Below are 20089 nucleotides of genomic sequence, written 5' to 3' on the forward strand. Positions count from 1 at the left end.
TCAGCATAAAGGAAATGATGGACATGGATCAGATAATGTCTTAAAAATTTTGGGTGAGAGCTGTGGGAGACATAAATGGATTCAAGAATGAACCTACCAGATGGAAAGAACAGAAAAAGGAGATTCAGAGAACACCTAAGAGCAGGCAACACCAGAAACACAGAAGAGTGGGAGAGAGCCAGGGCAAAGAGGAAGCTGGGAGATGAGCAGAAAACGAGCAAGAGTGTCGTTTATGGTTATGTAACCACCACAAATTCGTGAAATGCAGTGGTTAATATATTCCTATCTAAGATTTGCAGTTTCAAATCTGCCATCCACATGGATCGTGGAATTAGTACTACTGAATAGTAATACCTGTTTGTTAGAGCTGAAAGGGTGTGAGTTCTTTTATATATAAGGAAGCTGAGTCTCAGTGTGGTGAGAGATGTATCCAGTAGCTTCCAGCTAATTAGTTGGAGACTCAGGCCCAGGATCCACATCTCCCAGCCCTAGGCCAGAGCTCTTGCCAGTGCACCTGGCATGTGTGGTTTTTGGTAGCTGTAGATCATAGAACAGAATGTCTACGATAAGTGAAATTGCTTTACATGAAGCACATGGATTTTGCATCAAGGAGTTTTAATTATAAGGCTATAAATGTGTCAAAAGGATCTGACAACATCTTATTAAATTACAAGACTGAGCTCAAGTAGTTTCTGATGCTGGCATAGTCCCAAGAAGAATAAGTTTTATAGTTGGGAGCTACCCAGCCTTATACCTCCCTCTCCCCACCCCCTCCTTTTCCCTTTTAAAGTGTTTATTTATTTTAACCATAGAAAATACTGTATAGAAATTATAAAAATGCAGAAGAAATATTTTATCCAAATTGTTTTCCTTCCCTTTTTCCTCTTGTTTCTTTGAATGATAATAGACTTTAATCTTCAGAGAGTCCTCTTTAGAACTCCAAATAGAAAAAACTTTTTTTTACTGATGAGATATTAAGTGTGGCTGGTATTTTAAATTGCATTTCCATTGGAAATAGGACATTAGTCTCAAATTTTCTATGAAAAAAGTGAGTGCAAAGGAGTGATTTTATAGACGTATCTGTCACATTACCTGTCAGAATCCTGGGAAAATTGGCATCTGAGAATTTGTGATAGTACAAGTGTGAGCTATGAAGACTTTTAGTGAAGACTGAATGTTCTACTCCTCCACTGGTAGCTGCCTGAAAAATGTAAGAGTTACAGTCCAAGTTTGGAAGTAGGATCCCACTAACCTCATGTTATTGTGATTATATGGGATCCAAGATAATGGTTTCTTAATGTGTCGTCTTAAAGATCTCATCATGTCCCTTTTTAGTTCTGCCACAGCATCTCTCTTCTCACCAGTCTGTCACTCTTATTAATATTTGTATTGGCCGGGTGTGGTGGCTCATTCTTGTAATTCCAGCACTTTGGGAGGCCGAGGTCAGTGGATCACCTGAGGTCAGGAGTTTGAGAACAGCCTGGCCAACATGGTGAAACCCCGATGCTACTAAAACTATAAAAATTAGCTGGGCTTGGCGGTGGGTGCCTATAATCCCACCTACTTAGGAGGCTGAGGCAGAACACAGGAGGCTGAGGTTGCAGTGAGCTGAGATTGTGCCATTGCACTGGGCAGCAAGAGTGAAACTCTGTCTCAAATAATAATAATAATAATAATAATAATAATAATAATTGTAGCAATCAACATCTACAAATGGGAAATGGAGGCCACTTTAAGTGTTTACAACAGTGGGAATTTAAAGCAGGGAATTGCTTATGCTGGTGATGGTAGAGCTGAGAAGCCAAAAAAGAAACAGTGAAGGAACCCAGAGAAAAGTGCAAGAAATCACTTCCATCACTAGAGTGGATATATGGACTACTATATTATTTTTATGTGTGTAGGAAATAGGTAGGTCTGTCAGGGATTCACAAGTAGTAGACACACAAGAAACAAAAGGGTGGTCATGAGCTGAGCCACAAGGACGCATTCTAGGAGCCGGAAGGTAGAGCATAAAGAACTCTGGTGCTTCCTGGGTCACTGTGAACATTAGCTAGAAGGCTCTTTTCATGGTGACATTTTGTCTGACTTAAAACTTTTCTAAGGAACAACCTGAGCTGAGGAACACTTTCTGAATAAACATGTTGTAACACATTTTATTCTCTTAGAGATAACAATGTCTTGCAGAGAGATAGATTTTCCTTTCAACCAGTCAAAGAGATGCATTTTTCCAGGAAGAAAGGGGACTTAGATGAACACATTTTGCTTTTCTAAAAAAAAATATTGGCAGATTTTAAATTCGTGCTTAAAGTAACTGATGAAAATACTCCCGGTAGGGTTAACTGGAAGCACAATGGCAAGGTCAGCAAAGTTGTGGGGTACCTGCAATCGCCTTAGTTCATATCCCTCCCCACTCCACGTGCTGCTTCTGTTCATTTTGGGCACCCAGTGTTCCTAACTTCTCTTCTACATTCTTTACTTATTCTTACTTGAAAGAATGAGGTTTAAGGGACTTAACACTTAGAACAAATTTATCAATGTAAGATGTTCATGGCTGCCTAATGGAACTGACCCTTAACGTTGGCATATATTTTGGAAGATATTTTAAAATTAGAACATGAAAATGACAAAAGATGAGAATATTTTGAAGTAGTTTGGCTATAGAGTATTTAAAAATTGGTGTTTATGTAATCAGTCTGTATATTTAGAAAAAAGTTTTAAATTCTAAAATAAAAAAGAATTTTAAAATAGCACATGTACATCAAGTCATAAGATAAAGTTTAATACATTTGATCACGTTAAAAGACACAAAACACAGCCAATCTAACCAAATTTCAGGCATGCATTTACATAAATATATTAAATTAAGAAAAGAAATTATACACTTAAACATCCTTTTCACCTAAAAATCATTAAATCCACAGATCAACAATAAAACCAATTCTCTGCATTTACCACTTCAAGATACAATTGTTCTATTTTAAAGATAACACAATACACTTGTTAGAATTTATATGCATTATACATATATTATATTTTACATAGATAGTGTGTATACATATGTAGTGTTTGTACAGATAGATAAATATATATACATGGGTGTGTGCACACGTACAGATACACACAGATGTACTTTAGGCCATCTGTACTATTACTGCTGAATTCTAAAGTTGAGCTGAACTGGTGCTGTTGGACGTGATTATTGTCTTTTACTTCAAACATGCTCATGATGCCCATGGGGCCCACAATCCCCCCTAGTGAATGTCCTTGTCTTTCTACAGCACATAATCATGGTAGGCACTTTAATAAATATTTTTTGAATTAATAAATGGATAGATGATTGAATAATAGAAGATTGATTAAAGAGAACTGTGTATTTTAATAACTTGGTTAAATAAATCAAATAAGTTCAAATTCAGAGAAATTTCCTGAGCCAATGACTATGCATGTAACTTTTCAGACAGTTATAGAAGTCTCTCCTAGAACATATGCTAACCCTGCTCCCTTAAGCTTGTACCTGCCTTTACTACCTGTTCATATACCTTCTCCCTCTTATTAACAGAATTCTAAGTATGGGTCGATTCTGGTATTTGCTGTTAGTTAGGTTCTGGACAAACTGCCCTAATTTTCAACAACCTAAAGGAAAATGAACCGCTAGAGACACCAAAACATGTTAAAAGAATGATAAAGATAATCATTCCTTAAAACTGGACAAAATTAATCACAGATGAAACCAAAAAAGACAGAGTTTTCATTTTAGTATTTTGTATTTGTTCATTATGATTCAACAATTTTTTTCACTTTATTTAGTTGGGTTACTTTTGAATAAATAGTTTAGTTTACTGTAGCATGTCCTGGAGAATCAAGTTCTAAAAATTTCATAGTACTTCAGTTACCATTTATCTTATTACTACATGGTTCTTGGTGAAATGCATGTCTAAACATATGTAGTGAATATAATGAGATAAGGGAAATACCCAATTTCTCATAAGGTAGTCAACTGGGTTTTTCAATAATAGTATTAGGAAAGGGACTCTATTATACATGAAATCTTAATTTATTCTAGACAAGTCATGTCTCAGATTTTAAGAATATGAGGTAAAGAAACATATCTTTTGGGCATACCATCCCAAACCTGATCATACCTTGTTCATGCAAATGAAAACTATCAATCAGTTATTTTTTTAATGAAAAGAGATGGCTGACTTTATGATGTCTGATAAGAGGTAACCTTAGATTTATGTTGAGCTGATACCATTTTGTTATGTTACTATTTAGTCTGGCTCAAAAAAGAATAACAGATTTTAAGTACAAGGCTTTCTGTTGATACAAGGAATCTAATTATTTATTTTTTATTTTGTTAATTGACTTATATATGACCTATACAAATCATATGAGAATCAAGGTAAAGATGGGTATACCTAAGGTTCATATTTAATGAGGAATTTGAGAAAAGTCCTAATCTTATAAGTGAACAAACCTTTCCATAGCAGCTAGGAAGACCACCAGCATGACTGAGAAGAAAACAGTTCTACAATACTCCCTCCAAATCCCATGAATATATGTTACTCTTCTAAAATCTTGTTTCAAGGTGATGTCCAAAACTTATTTAGAGAAGATAGTTAAGAGAAGGAAGGATTGAAGTTGGCTAGGATTAGTGATTGACAGGTTCCAAGGTCATTATATATATGTGTGTGTGTGTGTGTGTGTGTGTGTGTGTATACACAGTAGAAGCATATATATATGCTTCTATTCTTAGGTTTCATACTTTCCTTTACATCTTATTAATTATCGGAGGTATGACCAATTTGTGTTGGTGTGACACAAGAGAAAGAGAGTAAGATAGCAAACATGTATTTCTTTTATGTATTGTAAAGATGAATTTTCTGATGGTATTGCCAGCATTCAAGTAATAGTTTACTTCCTGGGAGTAAAAATCTGTACATTTTCTGCCATGGGACTTTGTTCTGAGTTCTCTGCAACTTCAAATCTCATCCCAGGGGTGGGGATATGAAGATTTTTAAAGTCTCCATTGACGAACTGCTTATTTTTTTCCTCATGGATTTGGAATAACTTTCTTTAAAATTATTCCATAGAGAAGGTTGTTCCTCAGCTAAGAAATAGCTACTAACTTTCCCTGCTGTTAGCTAACCCCAGTGTTATTCCCTATGTCTTACTTATATCTATGCTTGGGCAGCTGAATTGGAGTATCTGGACTGTTAGTGATTTATACTCTTCCTTATATCTTTCAAGGATTGTAATAGATCAGTCTAGTATGTCATTTGTTTACTATCCACTATTCTTTGTTGTATAGAATTTGAGAAAATGTGGGACAAGGAGAGACTGTTTTTCATAAAAACAAAGAAAAGATCATAACCAGCAAAATCAACAGCAAACTATCCCAGGCTACCTTGAATATGGGTATATTGAGAACATGTCTATTTAGGCAGAACCAACAGAAAATATAGGAGAGAGAAGTGGTTAAAAGAAAAAAGAATATATGTGTGTGTGTGTGTGTGTGTGTATGTGTGTGTGTATATATATATATTTTAGCTGAGAGAGAGAGAGAGAGAGAGAAAGAAGGAGGGAGGGAGGGAGAGGAAGACAACACAGATATTATAGGTAACATTTTATAGAAATACTTAAACTAATTTGTTAATCTGTCAACTACAATTAAAATTATAACTCCCAATGGTATACCATAGTTTTCCTCGAAAAATTTGGGCTTGATTTCCTTTTTATGTTTCAAAGCTAAGAGGCTTAGTGGAAATTTAGACTAATAAAAGTTTAATGTATACCTTGAACGCTCCTAGATGTAGCATCTAATCTCACATTTTACATCTGGTAGGCTTGTATAGTTTATAATTCAGAGATAAAAACAACATCAAATGCAAATGGAGGCAGGGTGTGGTGGCTCACGCCTGTAATCCTAGCACTATGGGAGGCCAAAGCGAGTGGATCGCTTGAAGTCTGGTGTTCGAAACCAGCCTGGTCAATATGGTAAAACCCTATCTCTACTAAAAACAAAAAAAAATTAGCCAGGCATGGTGGTGGGCACCTGTAATCCCAGCTACTTGGGAGGCTGAGACAGGAGAATTGCTTGAACATGAGAGGTTGAGGTTGCAGCAAGCTGAGATCGCACCGTTGCACTCCAGTCTGGGCAACAGAGCAAGGCTCCGTTTCAAAAAAAAAAAAAAAAAAAGAGCAAATGGATTAAAATTATTAGTATATTATTTTGTAATTATTTCCAAAGAAATAAATAGGAAAGAAATAACTATCTGGGACTTGCAAACGACAAACAGAACCGTTTTCTGTTTAGGTTGTGTGTATATATATGTGTGTTGGTTTCCCTACTCTTTATGAGATACTCAATAATCTGAGAAAACTTCTGAGTATTCTTTGTGATAAAATAAAATATATATTTTACAATAATTACATTGAAAAAAATCCAAGAAGAAAAGTTATGGATGGAAGCACTTTTTGCCATCACTCACGTTTCTTAAATCTTTTCTCCTTTTCACTTAAACATCTGCCAATTGGTGTTTCTTTTATTACCTTAAGTAACTGTCAAGAAAACAAGGTTCTATGAACCAGGACAACAGTATGGCAGAAACAGTAGTGGAAAGGTTATTTCCAAACATTTAAAACAACTATTACATCGTTTCACATTCAACTGACATTAAACTTGAGAATGGACAAGGAAATAATAATATACAATTTTCTTTTTCATTATTTCATCTTTATCTTACCCATCAGTATTCTTATGAAGGACCTTTTCTTTCCATTGAGATTGCGTGCTTTATGAACTGAGCAGATGTTGCCTTTCATATATTAAACAATAATTTTTTTCTAGCTCATACTTCTTAATTAATTCCTACCTGCCTCTCATCATGAATCATGGAAGATAATTCACCAGTCATGCATTTAAAAAATCTACTTGAAAGAAAAGGTCAAAGAGATTTTTCGAATTGACCACTTAATTTAAAATATGTTGCCATCAATTAGCCAGTGCTATCTACTTTTCTCCTAAGAACAGAAAGAAATGACTCCAATGACTTTACTTTCTTTGCTTGGTTTAATATCCGTGGATCTTGCTATCTTCTCTTGAGAAGAACTTGGTCTTTTATTCTAACGACTCACAAAAGAAAAGGCAATGACACCTGGGGCACATATGTTTTTCTAAATCACTTAAAAATCTTTCACTTGGGAAAAAGCCATATAAAAAACCTGGGTCTGTTCAACTTAATATAGATATTTTAAAACAGTAGAACTAATGGCAATAGGACACCTTTTATTTTGGGGAGGAGATGGAACGTTTAAAGATGTAAGAAGAAATGCTTGATTTTTTTACATTTTGCTGAATATATAGCAGTATCCTTATTGTTTTCAGGGAAACTAGGAATGGGAGAATGTGTAATAAAACTGCACAATTTGACAGATTTAGACAGCTGGCTCCCTCACAAGAAGTTCACATTTTGTTAATGTCACCCACGTTGAATAAGAGACGATTAGATGGTAAGGTCCATTTACAAAAATGGTTGTCAGGACATTTTTTTTTTTAATTGTAAAACTTTCTGTGATGGAATTCAGTAAAAGGGCTATGAAGAGAAAGCAATGGAGACAAAAGATTGCTATTAACCTACAGATGCAGGCTACTGCATGGTTCATTGCAAGATTTGTCACACTGTTGGGCCAATGAAGTGTTGGTGTGACTAGAAGGGACCACCCCTTTTCTGGGGTAAGAGGGCAATTTGGTCTCCATGCTCATTTAATCCTGAGACTTCTTTGAATAGACTGTCAATTGAATCTAAATTGTGCAAAATTATGCATGCACTTTTTAATGCAGGCTATTGTTCACTAAGCACTGAACCAAGATTTCTCAACCCATTTCCATTTGGCATGAGGTCACTTGAAACTTAAGTAATCATATATGGAAGACAAGAGCAGTATACTTAACCAATCTTTCTACATTGTGGCTTCTATATAAACGCTTACTGGGCTTTAATTGAAAATCTCTCACCTTAAAACAATAGAGAAATACCAGCTACAATATATTTTTTAAATTGAGGGCTGTATTCCTAAAGGTAAGGAGCAGGTTTAGAAAGTCAGCTGGTGCTGCATAATCTATACTGCTCCACAATTTAGATTCTACAGGAATGGATGTTTACAGAAGGACAGCCATAGTGAGTGTGCACTTGTCATGAGTAGATGTGTTTTTTTAGTAGTGCAAAGAGGCCTTATATTTTGTTAAAATCCAAACTTGGAGAGCTGGCCTTGAAAACCATGAAGAAAAATATCTACTAGACTTTTTGCAGATTTAAATCAGAATGTGTCATCTCTTTAAAACCCTAAACAGAACATTTACAGAAAATTTATTGATACATTAACCAAAGAGTATTTTCATTGAGTTCTGAAGTAACACATACATTTAAAGTCATATTTGGCAAGAATTATTATGTTAAAAATTTGTACAGGTGACAGCTTACACAGCCAAGGTTTTTTAAAAACAAGTGAGCTCTTCTCCAGTGAGGTTCAATTCAATGGAAATCTGCAACATTCTAATAACATATACTCTGACAGTCTTACTATGGCGAAAAGCACTTTACAAATGTTTAATGCTGGAATTTTATAAAGATTGGCTGTTTTCTTGCTTTTTCATCCGTCGTTAATGATTACATGTTGGCACAAGAATACCTTGCTAGATTAGATCCACAGCACATTAAAGACTGTTTGCTTTCTCACTCCCCTTCTTTCCAATTAAGTTGGTGAAAAATGTAACTTTAGTATTTTACAGGACAGGGTAAAGGTGTTTCATCTAGGTGATGTCTATATTATAAAAATAAAATAAAAAATATAAATACGTAACACAAACCCAGTGCCTATTGTTAAATAAAATATACAATAAAAGCAGACCTTTTAGGAAGACTGATTTTAAAATATGCCATTATGATTTAATTATAAAACCCTTGAAAACAATCTTGAGATTAAGATGAAGTAACCAGATTTCTCTGCCAATAAAAAGGTAAGTGCGTAACATTCTGTAATTGGATACACTGACAAAAATGAAGATTACAATTTTATATCAAGTTGCTTACTTAGAAATTCATCAGGGAGTTCTGAAACATTCTCTCCCAGTATAGTACTTTAATATAAAAATATTGCCTTTTTTATTAGATCCATCAGATTGCACAGTAATGTTTCAAAACTCTATTAAAGTTGACTTTAGTGATTACAGACAGAAAATTCCTGGGAAGTCAAATAATCTATTCTGGTGACATAAAAAATCCATTATCAATTTACAATGGAATTTCTGCATAAATTACTCTGCACAAGGAAGTATATACTTTAAAAATTCATCTGTTATGCAACCACGCATATAGGGGTTATGAGTGTGTGTATGTGCATATGTGAACAAATGTGCTGACATACACACAAAAGATCTGCACATTTTTGGAAATTATTTTTAAATTAGTGAAAGAGAATGAAATCACAGGAGTGTGTAGCAGGATAACAGTCTTTCTTTTTAATGACAGAATAAAAAATAAATGCCCATTGGAAAGGAATATTCAAACAGTCCCATAAACTATACAATGTAACTTGTTAGATCCAGCAAGTAAGATGTCATGTCAATGATCTGATCAAGAATACCTGCCCTGGTCACTCTGCGGATGTTTCTGTCCACTTGTTCACATTGAGGACCAAGATATCCTTTTTTACAGAGGCACTTGTTTGGTCTAACACAGACACCTCCATGACGACAAGCTGGCTCACATTTTGCTGGGAGAGAAAAAGAGCAAGAACATCATACTCTCATTCTGTATGTCAGAAACAGGACTGAGCATGAGACCAGCAAATATTTGCTGACTAAGGGAAGCACGGGAAAGAAAAAGGGAGATAATTACAAAATGATCTGAAAGATAAATATGTAAGTAGGAAACAGGCTTTTACACCTATAGCTATTTGGGGGCCTGAACTCAGCAGAGAACGGGAGACATTTCTAGAGAAGCAGAGATCACGAGAAACAAATGCAATGCTTTGCAAAATTAACTCTTTTTAAAATGAAGATTTTAGTCCTTTGAAATCTCTGCTCCACAGGAGCCTTCCCTACAGAGGGCCCCGCACACTCTGCTATGTTCCTATTCCTTCAAGGTAGGACCTCAACATGGAAGCAGCCTAGCCCGAGGGGGAGACACAGAAGCTCAAGCATCTCCAATGCAACATAAAGGAACAATTTTGGATTTTCGTTAGGTGAAATATCCACCATATAAACTCCCTTGAATTCCTTTTTTCCCTTGCTTCCAGGGGGCACACAGCATATGCTTTGCTCTCTGATTACACTTTGAAGTTCCTTTCTGGAATCAGTGCAATTGGCCAGCAAAGGATGTTTTGAGCAAACCTTTTTAGGGTCACCCTACAGCCCAGAATTTATTTATTAAAGAATTTTTACCACTACATTATAAATGGGGAATATGAAGATTTAATGCTAAAATGAGACATAAAGTTGGGTGTATAAATTGCCATTTTCTGGTAAGATAAATCTGGGGAGTACAATCCCTGTGGATGGAGTCAAATTCCTTCAATACATTTCCTTATGTTTTGACGAGACACGGTCATTTTGACCTTTCAAATGCATTAATCAAATTCCAGGGGTCTGTGGTTGACACATGGAAAAGAAAAAATAAGAAGAAAATAAACAATTTTATCTTTTAAATCTGTGGGAGATGAGAAAACAATGTGAGTACATTAATAAAATTCTTGTTTGCGTACAAAATAAACATTACTTTTATAAAATGATTTTGGTAAATGTTATATATTCAAATGATTTAAATTTACTCAGTGTAAAGATGAAAGTACCTCATGGAGTAAAACTTTAGGATAACTCAATGTATGTCTATTTTAATTTATATCACAATTTACTATTAATATCAATTAAGGTATGTATAATGCCACCCGTATTCAAGATAATTCATTCATCGTCAGTTTAAACATACTGCCACTAGAAGGCTTCAGGTAACATAAGAGATTAGGCAAAATGCAAAGCAGGGAATATAGCAAAATGGACACTATTATGTTATATTCTGTTACTAAAAGATGCAGAGAGGCTGAATGTGGTGGCTCACACCTGTAATCCAAGCACTCTGTGAAGGTGAGGCGGGCGGATCACATGAGGCTGAGAGTTCAAGACCAGCCTGGCCAACATGGAAAACCCATCTCCACTAAAATACAAAAATTAGCAGGGCATGGTTGTGGGCACCTATAATCCCAGCTACTCAGGAAACTGAAGCAGGAGAATCATTTGAACCTAGGAGGTGGAGGTTTCAGTGAGCTGAGATCACCTCACTGCACTCCAGCCTGGGCAACAGAGAGAGACTCCATCTTCAAAAAAAAAAATGCAGAGAAAGTAGATATTGTCAGGCAGCAAAGGAAACAGAGAGACAATATATTATCAGGAATTTGAATATCACTGCATTTGAATACTGATTGTCATATTTTTGGTCAACGAACAAAAAGAGAGAGGATGGGTCAATAAATTGTGAGCATTTGTTTTAAATAATGTAATTACTTAATTTCTGTTGAGTTTTAATTTTGATATCTCCTTCCTAGATACATAAGCATAGAATTAATAAACACATCATGTTATTAATGCCAAAGCAATGTAAGTTTAAAATGTATCCTCTATATGTGATTTTCAATGTTGGTTATTTTTGTTAGGCAATATAAAAATAGACAAGTATAGTTGTAATTTTTTGAAACAAATACATCTTGAGGACCAACAAGAGCATTTATGAATTAATACTATTAAATGTTAATCTGAGATTTTAATTTTCATTGGCAATAAGTATTTTCATATTTGAAATAGCTGAGATCGAAATCTTTTCGAAGTGATGATATATGCTGGTTGTTAATTATGCGTATTCAATTTTAAACTCTAGGTTTCTAAATGTATCTAATTTTCTTCACACAAAGTCGAACTTAACATCATTGCACATAATTGAGGAAATATCAAGTTACAGGCTAGAACAACCCTGGAGTAAATCTCCTTTGCTGTCTCTGAGCAGATGCACACCTAGTTGATGGTTCACAGGGGAGTGGCAAAAAGCATGAAAAAAATCTCATAATATATCTCTAGATAATTGCATTTCTCCTTTTATTTAATAACACCCACTGAAAAGCCCTGTTTTTAGTCTGCTGTAGCAGGAAAGCAAGCAGTAAAGCCAGGGAGGTCATTTACGGGGTGTCTGGAAAATGCTAGCACTTGGAGGGGGGCTTTGCAAACACTAAGTCATCGCTAGTGTGAAATCTCAGAGTCCAGGACTGAGAGGTCCACAGAGATGATCCAGTTGTGCTGTTTTTTACTTTTTGAAAGGATTCAGTCATTTAAAGATTTTGTATCTTTATAATTAACTTACATAAGTGAATTGTTCACATTAAGAAAATGAGCAAGATTCTACTTACAAGCTCGGAGACAGATGAGCATTAATAGTATTGTAAATGGCTAACCACTTTTGAACGCTATATAATTGGAGAAAAAACAATAGATGTCGAGTTCTTGAGTATCTAAGGACTGGCTCGTCCCCAGTCCTCAGGTGAAAACAGAAAATACTAACCGATTCTGCAGAAGTCCCCCTCCCAGCCGGCGCTGCAGCAGCATTTTCCTGTGGGGGTGCAGTAGCCGTTTCGACAGAGCCTGGAGCACTCTGAAGCCAGTGTCTGTGCGGGTTGTACCGTGGCTCTGCATTCCTCAGGCATTAAAGGTCTACATTAAAAGACAATAGTTGAAAGTATATTCTCGTTGAAAATCAACATTGGAACGAAATCTAGTGATTCAGTGCCTTACAAAACATGCCTCTTACTTTATAGAGAGACTTTTTTTTTTAAAGTGACTCAGATATACCACTTTCTAAGGACAGGAAATACATACCAGTGAGGAAACAAACTAAGCTGTTTGGAACCCAACTGAACACATTAAACATTCTCAGAAATTTGATCCTGATCAAAACCCATTGATGAAAACTGTTTAATTAAATTAATATTTCACATTTGGTAACTAAGAATTTCTAACCATTGCAATATTTAAAATAAATATGTATAAATATCTTAAAACTTTCTCTTTTATATCTATGAAAATGTTTAGGAATAGCGTCTGAGAGAGTTTCACTTGTTATTGACACAGTTGGCAGCATTACAGGGCTGAAGGCATTCATCAAAATGACTCGTGGCCTACAGAGCTTTGGAATCAATTTTTGTTTTAATTTTACGTTTCTTTTGAGATAATAGTTTCAGACTGATTTTTCTTGAAAGGTAACCATAATATATGTGCATACTATCGAGTCAAAGTTTAAACTCCATGCACAGAAAGATCAATATATATATTGATTATAAATACGTAATCTGATTTTGATCCATATATATAATGATTATATATAAAAATAATTTGATTTTGTCCTGCTATAAGGAAAAAGAATGCTAAAAGTAGCAAACAGAGGCCAGGCGCGGTAGCTCACGCCTGTAATCCCAGCACTTTGGGAGGCAGATCAGATCACAAGGTCAAGAGATCGAGACCATCCTGGCCAACATGGTGAAACCCCGTCTCTACCAAAAATATAAAAATTAGCCAGGCATGGTGACACGCGCCTGTGTTCCCAGCTACTTGGGAGGCTGAGGCAGAAGGATCGCTTGAACCCAGGAGGCAGATGTTGCAGTGAGCCAAGATTGCACCACTGCACTCCAGCCTGGTGACAGAGCAAGACTCCATCTCAAAAAAAAAAAAAAAAAAAAAGTAGCAAACAGAAACATCTTATTTGTAATGTAAAAAGTCATAGATTTTAATTGTTCTACAACTGACATCATTTATAGAGGGAAACCAAGATACCTTCAGAAGATTTTTTGGTTCTTACTGTTTTTAAAGTAAGATGTCATTTGAGCTGGGTCACGCTGGAGTCATGGTCATAACTGCTCATTACCTAATCTTCAGGGAAAAAATGCAGTGGCACATTCCTATCAGTCACTGTTACCTGTGCCACAGTGTGGTGAGAAGTTTCTTTTCAGTTAAGGAATGTAAATGAATGTTTTCATTGCTGGTCAAATCAACAGCATTAGGAAGGCCAAACAAATGGACACCTTAAGTATCATAAAAAGAAGGTGATCATTACAGGTCAAAACCTCAAGGGTAAATTACAGAGCGTTCTGAGAAAAGCAAATAATTAAGCCCTGCAGACTCAGCTCTTTTGAGATAGGTTACCTTGTTATGTCCCTACGGCAATATAAACAATGATAATAATCTGGGGCCTGACTTCAGGCTGTTTCCACAATGACTCAAAACCATATATGTTAAAAACCAAAATATTTAAATAGTCCAGTGACTTCTCTAGCTCTTCTCCCCAAGGAAAGTTCCACTCTATGTTGAAAGTGCTGTGTTCTGTAGCTAACATGATAATTCAGAAAACTCCCTTAAATCTATTCAGCCTCTTATTTGAATCTAGGAATGGTCAATTTATGTGAAAGGTCCTTCAGGCATTCTATGCCCTAAGCATATTTTTATTCAAAAAAACATTAACAATTTCCATGTGTTCCTCAAGAGTGTCTTTCTGAGAAAAAGGGTGGGGTGGTGTAAGGTAGAGAGAATGTTAAGTGGCTATGCCAGGGAAAGTAAGCGCACAATCTTCGTCTTCTTCTTGTCCTTGAGTATCCCAAGTATATTCTATTTCTTTCTCATTTAAAATTTTTATTTTGTTTGTGAGACAATGGTGGCATTTCTGACTACAAGAAGAGCAATTTTTCAGTAGCCATGATCATTTACTAAGTGGCATTCAGTAAACAAATACGCTAATTGAAATTGTAGAATTCTGTGCATCTAATTTCTATTCCTTTCTCACTTGCTCACCCACTTTCTGACTCATTCAAGAAAAGAGACTCCGAAATAGGGTATGTTACAAATATATTACATGCTATAGGCAATGCAAAACATGCTGGTACCTACCCTCACTTACTACTCTATGAGATGGTTTATGCCTAAGTAGGTGAATCTAAAGAGATGGCATCATTTAGGTCATGAATATAGGTCAACTTAGTTAAACAACAACTAGAAAGTGTTTCCTGTTTGAGGCAAAGTATAGGAACACTGATTCATTGACACTGGGAAAAGGAATGAGGACATGATGAATAGAAATCCGATACTGAAGGGCAATTCTTTAGGGGAGAGTGCCTGACCTGTTTCCCTGCTGATACTCCAATCGGATGCTTTGACTATTTTTCACCAAACATTCAAACATATGGAAACTCAGATTAGGAAGAAGATTCTAATTTTTTTTTTTTTTTGACTAAGATTTGGTAAATGCTTGCCTACCCACTGATGTAGTAATTATTTCACACCTGAGCTTGTTTACTTTAATTTATATAAGACTGTGTGGCTGTCATATACAAACATTGTAATTCTCTCATCTTTTATTTAAATACCAGGAGAAATTATCTTTTTTTGGTCTATGCAGTGATAAAAAACATTCTGCATTTATTATATTAAACCAATCCTCACTCTTTTAAACTGTTACTCTATGTGGGCTCCCTTAATATGAACATTTACATAAAAGATTGAGTGTCTCTTACAGGGCTTTGTTTCTCTTCAGGAATAGGCTATTTATCTCTCTCTCTCTCTTTTTTTTCTTTCTTCACTGAAGGTTTTCTGAGAGCAGAAGCTACATATTCAATCCTCTTCAAGTCGAATCATTTACTTGGGTAAGTACCACACTCTTTGGGGGGATAAGACATAAATATTACAGGGTCCTGAGCCTCACAGAGACTACTGAGGGAAAGACAGACATGCATACACAAAAGTATAATGCACTCTGACTTTGCTATGACACAGGTGTACATGAAGTATCATAGAAATACTCATGAGGAGGCAACTAGTTTAAGAGATGTTATAGAGAGATGACATTTACGCCACCATGTATTTTATCTTTTCAACTACTCATAGTCATAGGAACTAGGAAAATACTGTATAGGCAGTCAATAGAAGTTTATTAAATTAAATTAGCTCATGCCTGTAATCTCAGCATTTTGGGAAGCCAAGACAGGTGGACCACCTGAGTTCAGGAGTTCGAGACCAGCCTGGCCAACATGGTGAAACCCCCATCTCTACTAAAAAGTAAAAAATTAGCTGGATGTCGTGGTGGGTGCCTGTAGTCCCAGCTGCTCAGGAGGCTGAGGCAGGAGAATTGTTGAACCAGGGAGGCAGAGATTGCAGTGAGCTGAGAGCACATCATTGCACTCCAGCCTGGGTGACAAGAGTGAAACTCTATCTCAAAATAAATAAATTGAATTTAATAGTATAACTTTCTCAAATACACTCTCTGAAATATGAACTCCATGAGGACAAATATTTCCTCTCATCTCTTGTGGTTCCCCAAGACCTAGATGGATGTGTTGCACATGGAAAATGGTTAATAAAAATCTGTTGAATGATTGAAATTAATAAGAATATGGAATTTTAAAAGGGTGTTTGTGTTGGGTAAAGATATGAGGAAAATATGGGCCATTCAGGGAAGGGATATCCTTAAAATCTAATTGCTATACCTTCATATCATAAACACGAACATTTACTGTATTTCTCTCTATTGACTAAATAAACTTGTCTTCAAGTTTTTTCCAAGGTACAGTTAAATTCATTCTGAAAGATGTATTTTTATACTAACTACAACCATAGTAAATGAACAGAAGGCTAAGCAAGTCAAGGTCAGCATGAGATAAAGAGATAGGATTGTCTTCTTTTCCAGATGGGAATTAAGTCAACACATTAAAATTCAATTTTCTAATATTTGGTAGCATCTGACAAAGATTTTTCGTGATTCCAACCATTCCCCTGCAATAACTCTTGGTAATGGTGACATTCTCCCTTTTAAGGAAAAGAACAGGGCTCCTTTACATGGAATAAAGAGAAACAGAAAGGGAATAAATAGTACCTTTAAGCTTTCTCATTATTGTCATGTTGAAATAGACCATCTTACATATATACACCTAGATAGGATATAAACAAAACTTTAGGGTATATTTCTGTGATGCATTAACCCATTTTCATACTTATTTTTATTGGACTGGAAAATTGGGTGCTTTAATGTATGATCTAATAAGAATCATTTAAATTGTCTCATTCTTCTTTTAAACATTAACTCTTTAAACTTTTGGCACTCTATAAAATGAAGTTTGAAGTAACTTTCAAAACAGAAAATGTACCCCAGAGGGTGTTTAGGATTGTAAAAAAGAATATTTCTAGCCTGTTTGTTGACAGCTATCCCCATAGCCCTTGAACTTAATTTAAATCAGAAAAACATATTTCCTGGTCCCTTCACACATGACAAATAATGAAACACTAAAACCCTAGTGCAAAAAACTGTCCAACATTCTTTAATGCATAAAGCACTGTTTTCAGAAATTTAAAATATTTTCTTAGAAACCAGCTTTGGCTTGATTTGTGTAGTAGTATAAAGATTTGGATACTTTTTTGAAAACAAAGGAGAAGTTGAGAAGCATAAGTGATTTATAACACACGTTATAGGTGATGACTCTCTGTGAATAGCTAAGACCAACAGTGAAAGTCTTTGGGTAATGGTATTATGAATGGTTTTCATTTCATGATATTTAATTTAATGGATGAACAAATAAATCAATACACAGGAAATCCTTTGATTCTGTTTGGAGGTACAAGGATAAATCCTGTCTGAGCAAGAGTAACTACTTCCACATGAGCACTGCAGAAATCTATTTTGTCTCACAAAAAGGAAAGGAGCTCATTCTGAAATTTTTGTGAGGTGTCTAGATTTTGAATTCATTTCATTGTAAAACAAGTTATACAGATCATGAGTAATACTTAGGTATGAAATTCTGATGGAGGTTTTAGAAGTTGTAATAATTCTGTAGCCTCTCTCTTAGATAGCTATATGTTTAAGGGTGGAAGGTGACGTAAGAGCTGTCTTAATCCCTTATCCACAGACACGTTGGGATACACGGAAAAGAGCACCCTTGCAACTCTAACATTTAAAAAACTGCTTATCTTCCATGTTTTTTTCATTCTCATGAGTCAGGAAAAATTGGCAAGTCAAAATCCTCATTCCACAGAATGCAGAATCTTAGGCCCTAACCCCAGATCTACTGATTTTGAATCTTTAACAAGATGGCCAGGTGACTTGCATGCATATCCAAGTTTGTGAGGCCTGTTTCTAAATTAGGACCATTTCCCAGTCAGGAGGAATTAATGTTGCCATTAATTAGTGTGTTCAGGCGCTTCCAAGTACAGAATGCTCTGAAATCTTCCAACTGGGTGGAGTCTTTGCCTTGAACAAGGAGGCAGTCTCCGGATGCCACAGCAGATTCTATGGTTTAATGAATTTCCTCATGCTGTAAGCAACTCGATACACAGTGATTATCCTTGACCACTCATCATTTTTAAGCCAATACTCATCACTTTTACCTAAAAAAGGATAAGGAAGTGAAAAATTTCTCATGATGGGACAAATTTTTACTGCCTCCCATCTGTAGAGCTTTAGGCATAGGAATAAGTGCTAGTATGTGTACCAGCTGTGTACTTGCTGCGTCATCTGTGTATTAAGCATTTTAGTGCCTTTCTCAAAGGCAGTACACAAACTGATATTTCTCCTCTTCATAATTGTCTTTAATCTGACTGTTCACTGAATTTTTCCTGGGCATATCAGTGTTTCTTACTTCAGTGTCAGTTTACTTATAAGGAGTAGAATGCTGTATTCTGAAGGATTTACTGCATGTTTTGAGACCACACATAGCCATTTTGTAGCAGCTTTAAAAACAACAATGCGGCCGGGCGAGGTGGCTCATGCCTGTAATCCCAGCACTTTGGGAGGCCGAGGCGGGCGGATCACGAGGTCAGGAGTTTGAGACCAGCCTGACCACCATGGTGAAACCCCGTATCTACTAAAAATACAAAAAGTAGCCGGGCGTGGTGGCTTGCGCCTGTAATCCCAGCTATTCAGGAGACTAAGGCAGGAGAATTGCTTGAACCCTGGGAAGGGGAGGTTGCAGTGAGCTGAGATCACGCCACTGCACTCTAGCCTGTGTGAAAGAGTGAGACTCCATCTCAAACAAAACGAAACAAGCGAACAAACAAAATGCATTATACAAACTTAATTTAGCTGAGGAATCATATATTTATAATAAAATCATATTCCATAATGCAGCCAATGGAATCTATTCCTGTGTAACCATGTAATATTGATCTCATTGGGACTTCATGGCAGTAGAGACAGCAACACACATTTCCTAATGGTATCTTTCAAGTACTATTTGAAGTACAGCAAGGAAGTAAATGTTTTAAGAGTTATTGCTTTCATTTTATTTTTAAGGAATATCTTCTTTGACATTATAGCATATGTAGGCTGCAGAAATATCTGTTTTATGTATTCTTAAATAACTCTGGGCTGGGCCCGGTGGCTCACACCTGTAATCCCAGCACTTTGGGAGGCCAAGGTGAGCGTATCACAAGGTCAGCGGTTCAAGACCAACCTGACCAACATGGTGAAAACCCGTCTCCACTAAAAATACAAAAAAGTTTAGCTGAGTGTGGTGGCTCACTCCTGTAATCCCAGCTATTCAGGAGGTTAAGGCAGGAGACTCACTTGAACCCAGGGAGCAGAGGCTGCAGTGAGCCAAGATGGCACCATTGCACTCCAGCCTGGGCAACAGAGCAAGACTGGTCTCAAAACAAAACAAAGCAAACAAACAACAACAACAACAACAACAAAAAAATGGGGCGGGGGTTGGGGAGGGATAACAATGGGGAGAAATGCCAGATATAGGTGACGGGGAGACGGAGGCAGCAAACCACCTTGCCATGTATGTACCTATGCAACAATCCCGTAAGATCTGCGCATGTAGATCTTGTGTGATAGATCTAGAACGTATAGTACAATTAAAAAAAAAAAAAAAACCCTGATATTGGAACAAAGAGAAAACAAACCTTTAAATTCAAGGATAACTCTGAACTTATGTACTTTATGAATTATATTCAAATTTTTAATTTGTACTACGTATTTCTAAAATTCAAGTTTAGGGTTGATAAAGCTAATGT

General features: G+C 36.0%; 1 protein-coding gene across 3 annotated transcripts in view; it reads right to left on the reverse strand.

The window, feature by feature from the left end:
• Positions 1–4040: 4040 nt before the first annotated feature.
• HHIP (hedgehog interacting protein) overlaps positions 4041–20089 on the reverse strand; it is a 93966-nt gene continuing 77917 nt past the window's right edge. Inside the window, exons 12-14 of one of the 3 annotated variants that reach the window (XM_064383843.1) lie at positions 12606–12754; positions 9650–9774; positions 4041–8823 (exon numbers count right to left, since the gene is read on the reverse strand). In XM_064383843.1, the coding sequence (XP_064239913.1) occupies positions 8809–8823; positions 9650–9774; positions 12606–12754 (289 nt within the window). In that variant the 3' untranslated portion in view covers positions 4041–8808. Of the gene's footprint in view, positions 9775–12605; positions 12755–20089 lie in introns of all 3 variants that reach the window. The other 2 variants (XM_064383842.1, XM_021666725.2) reach the window with 2 other exon arrangements.

This window comes from Aotus nancymaae, unplaced genomic scaffold (genome assembly GCF_030222135.1).
Source record: "Aotus nancymaae isolate 86718 unplaced genomic scaffold, 86718_ANA_hifiasm-v0.15.2.pri h1tg000033l, whole genome shotgun sequence".
In the NCBI taxonomy this organism is placed as follows: Eukaryota; Metazoa; Chordata; class Mammalia; order Primates; family Aotidae; genus Aotus; species Aotus nancymaae.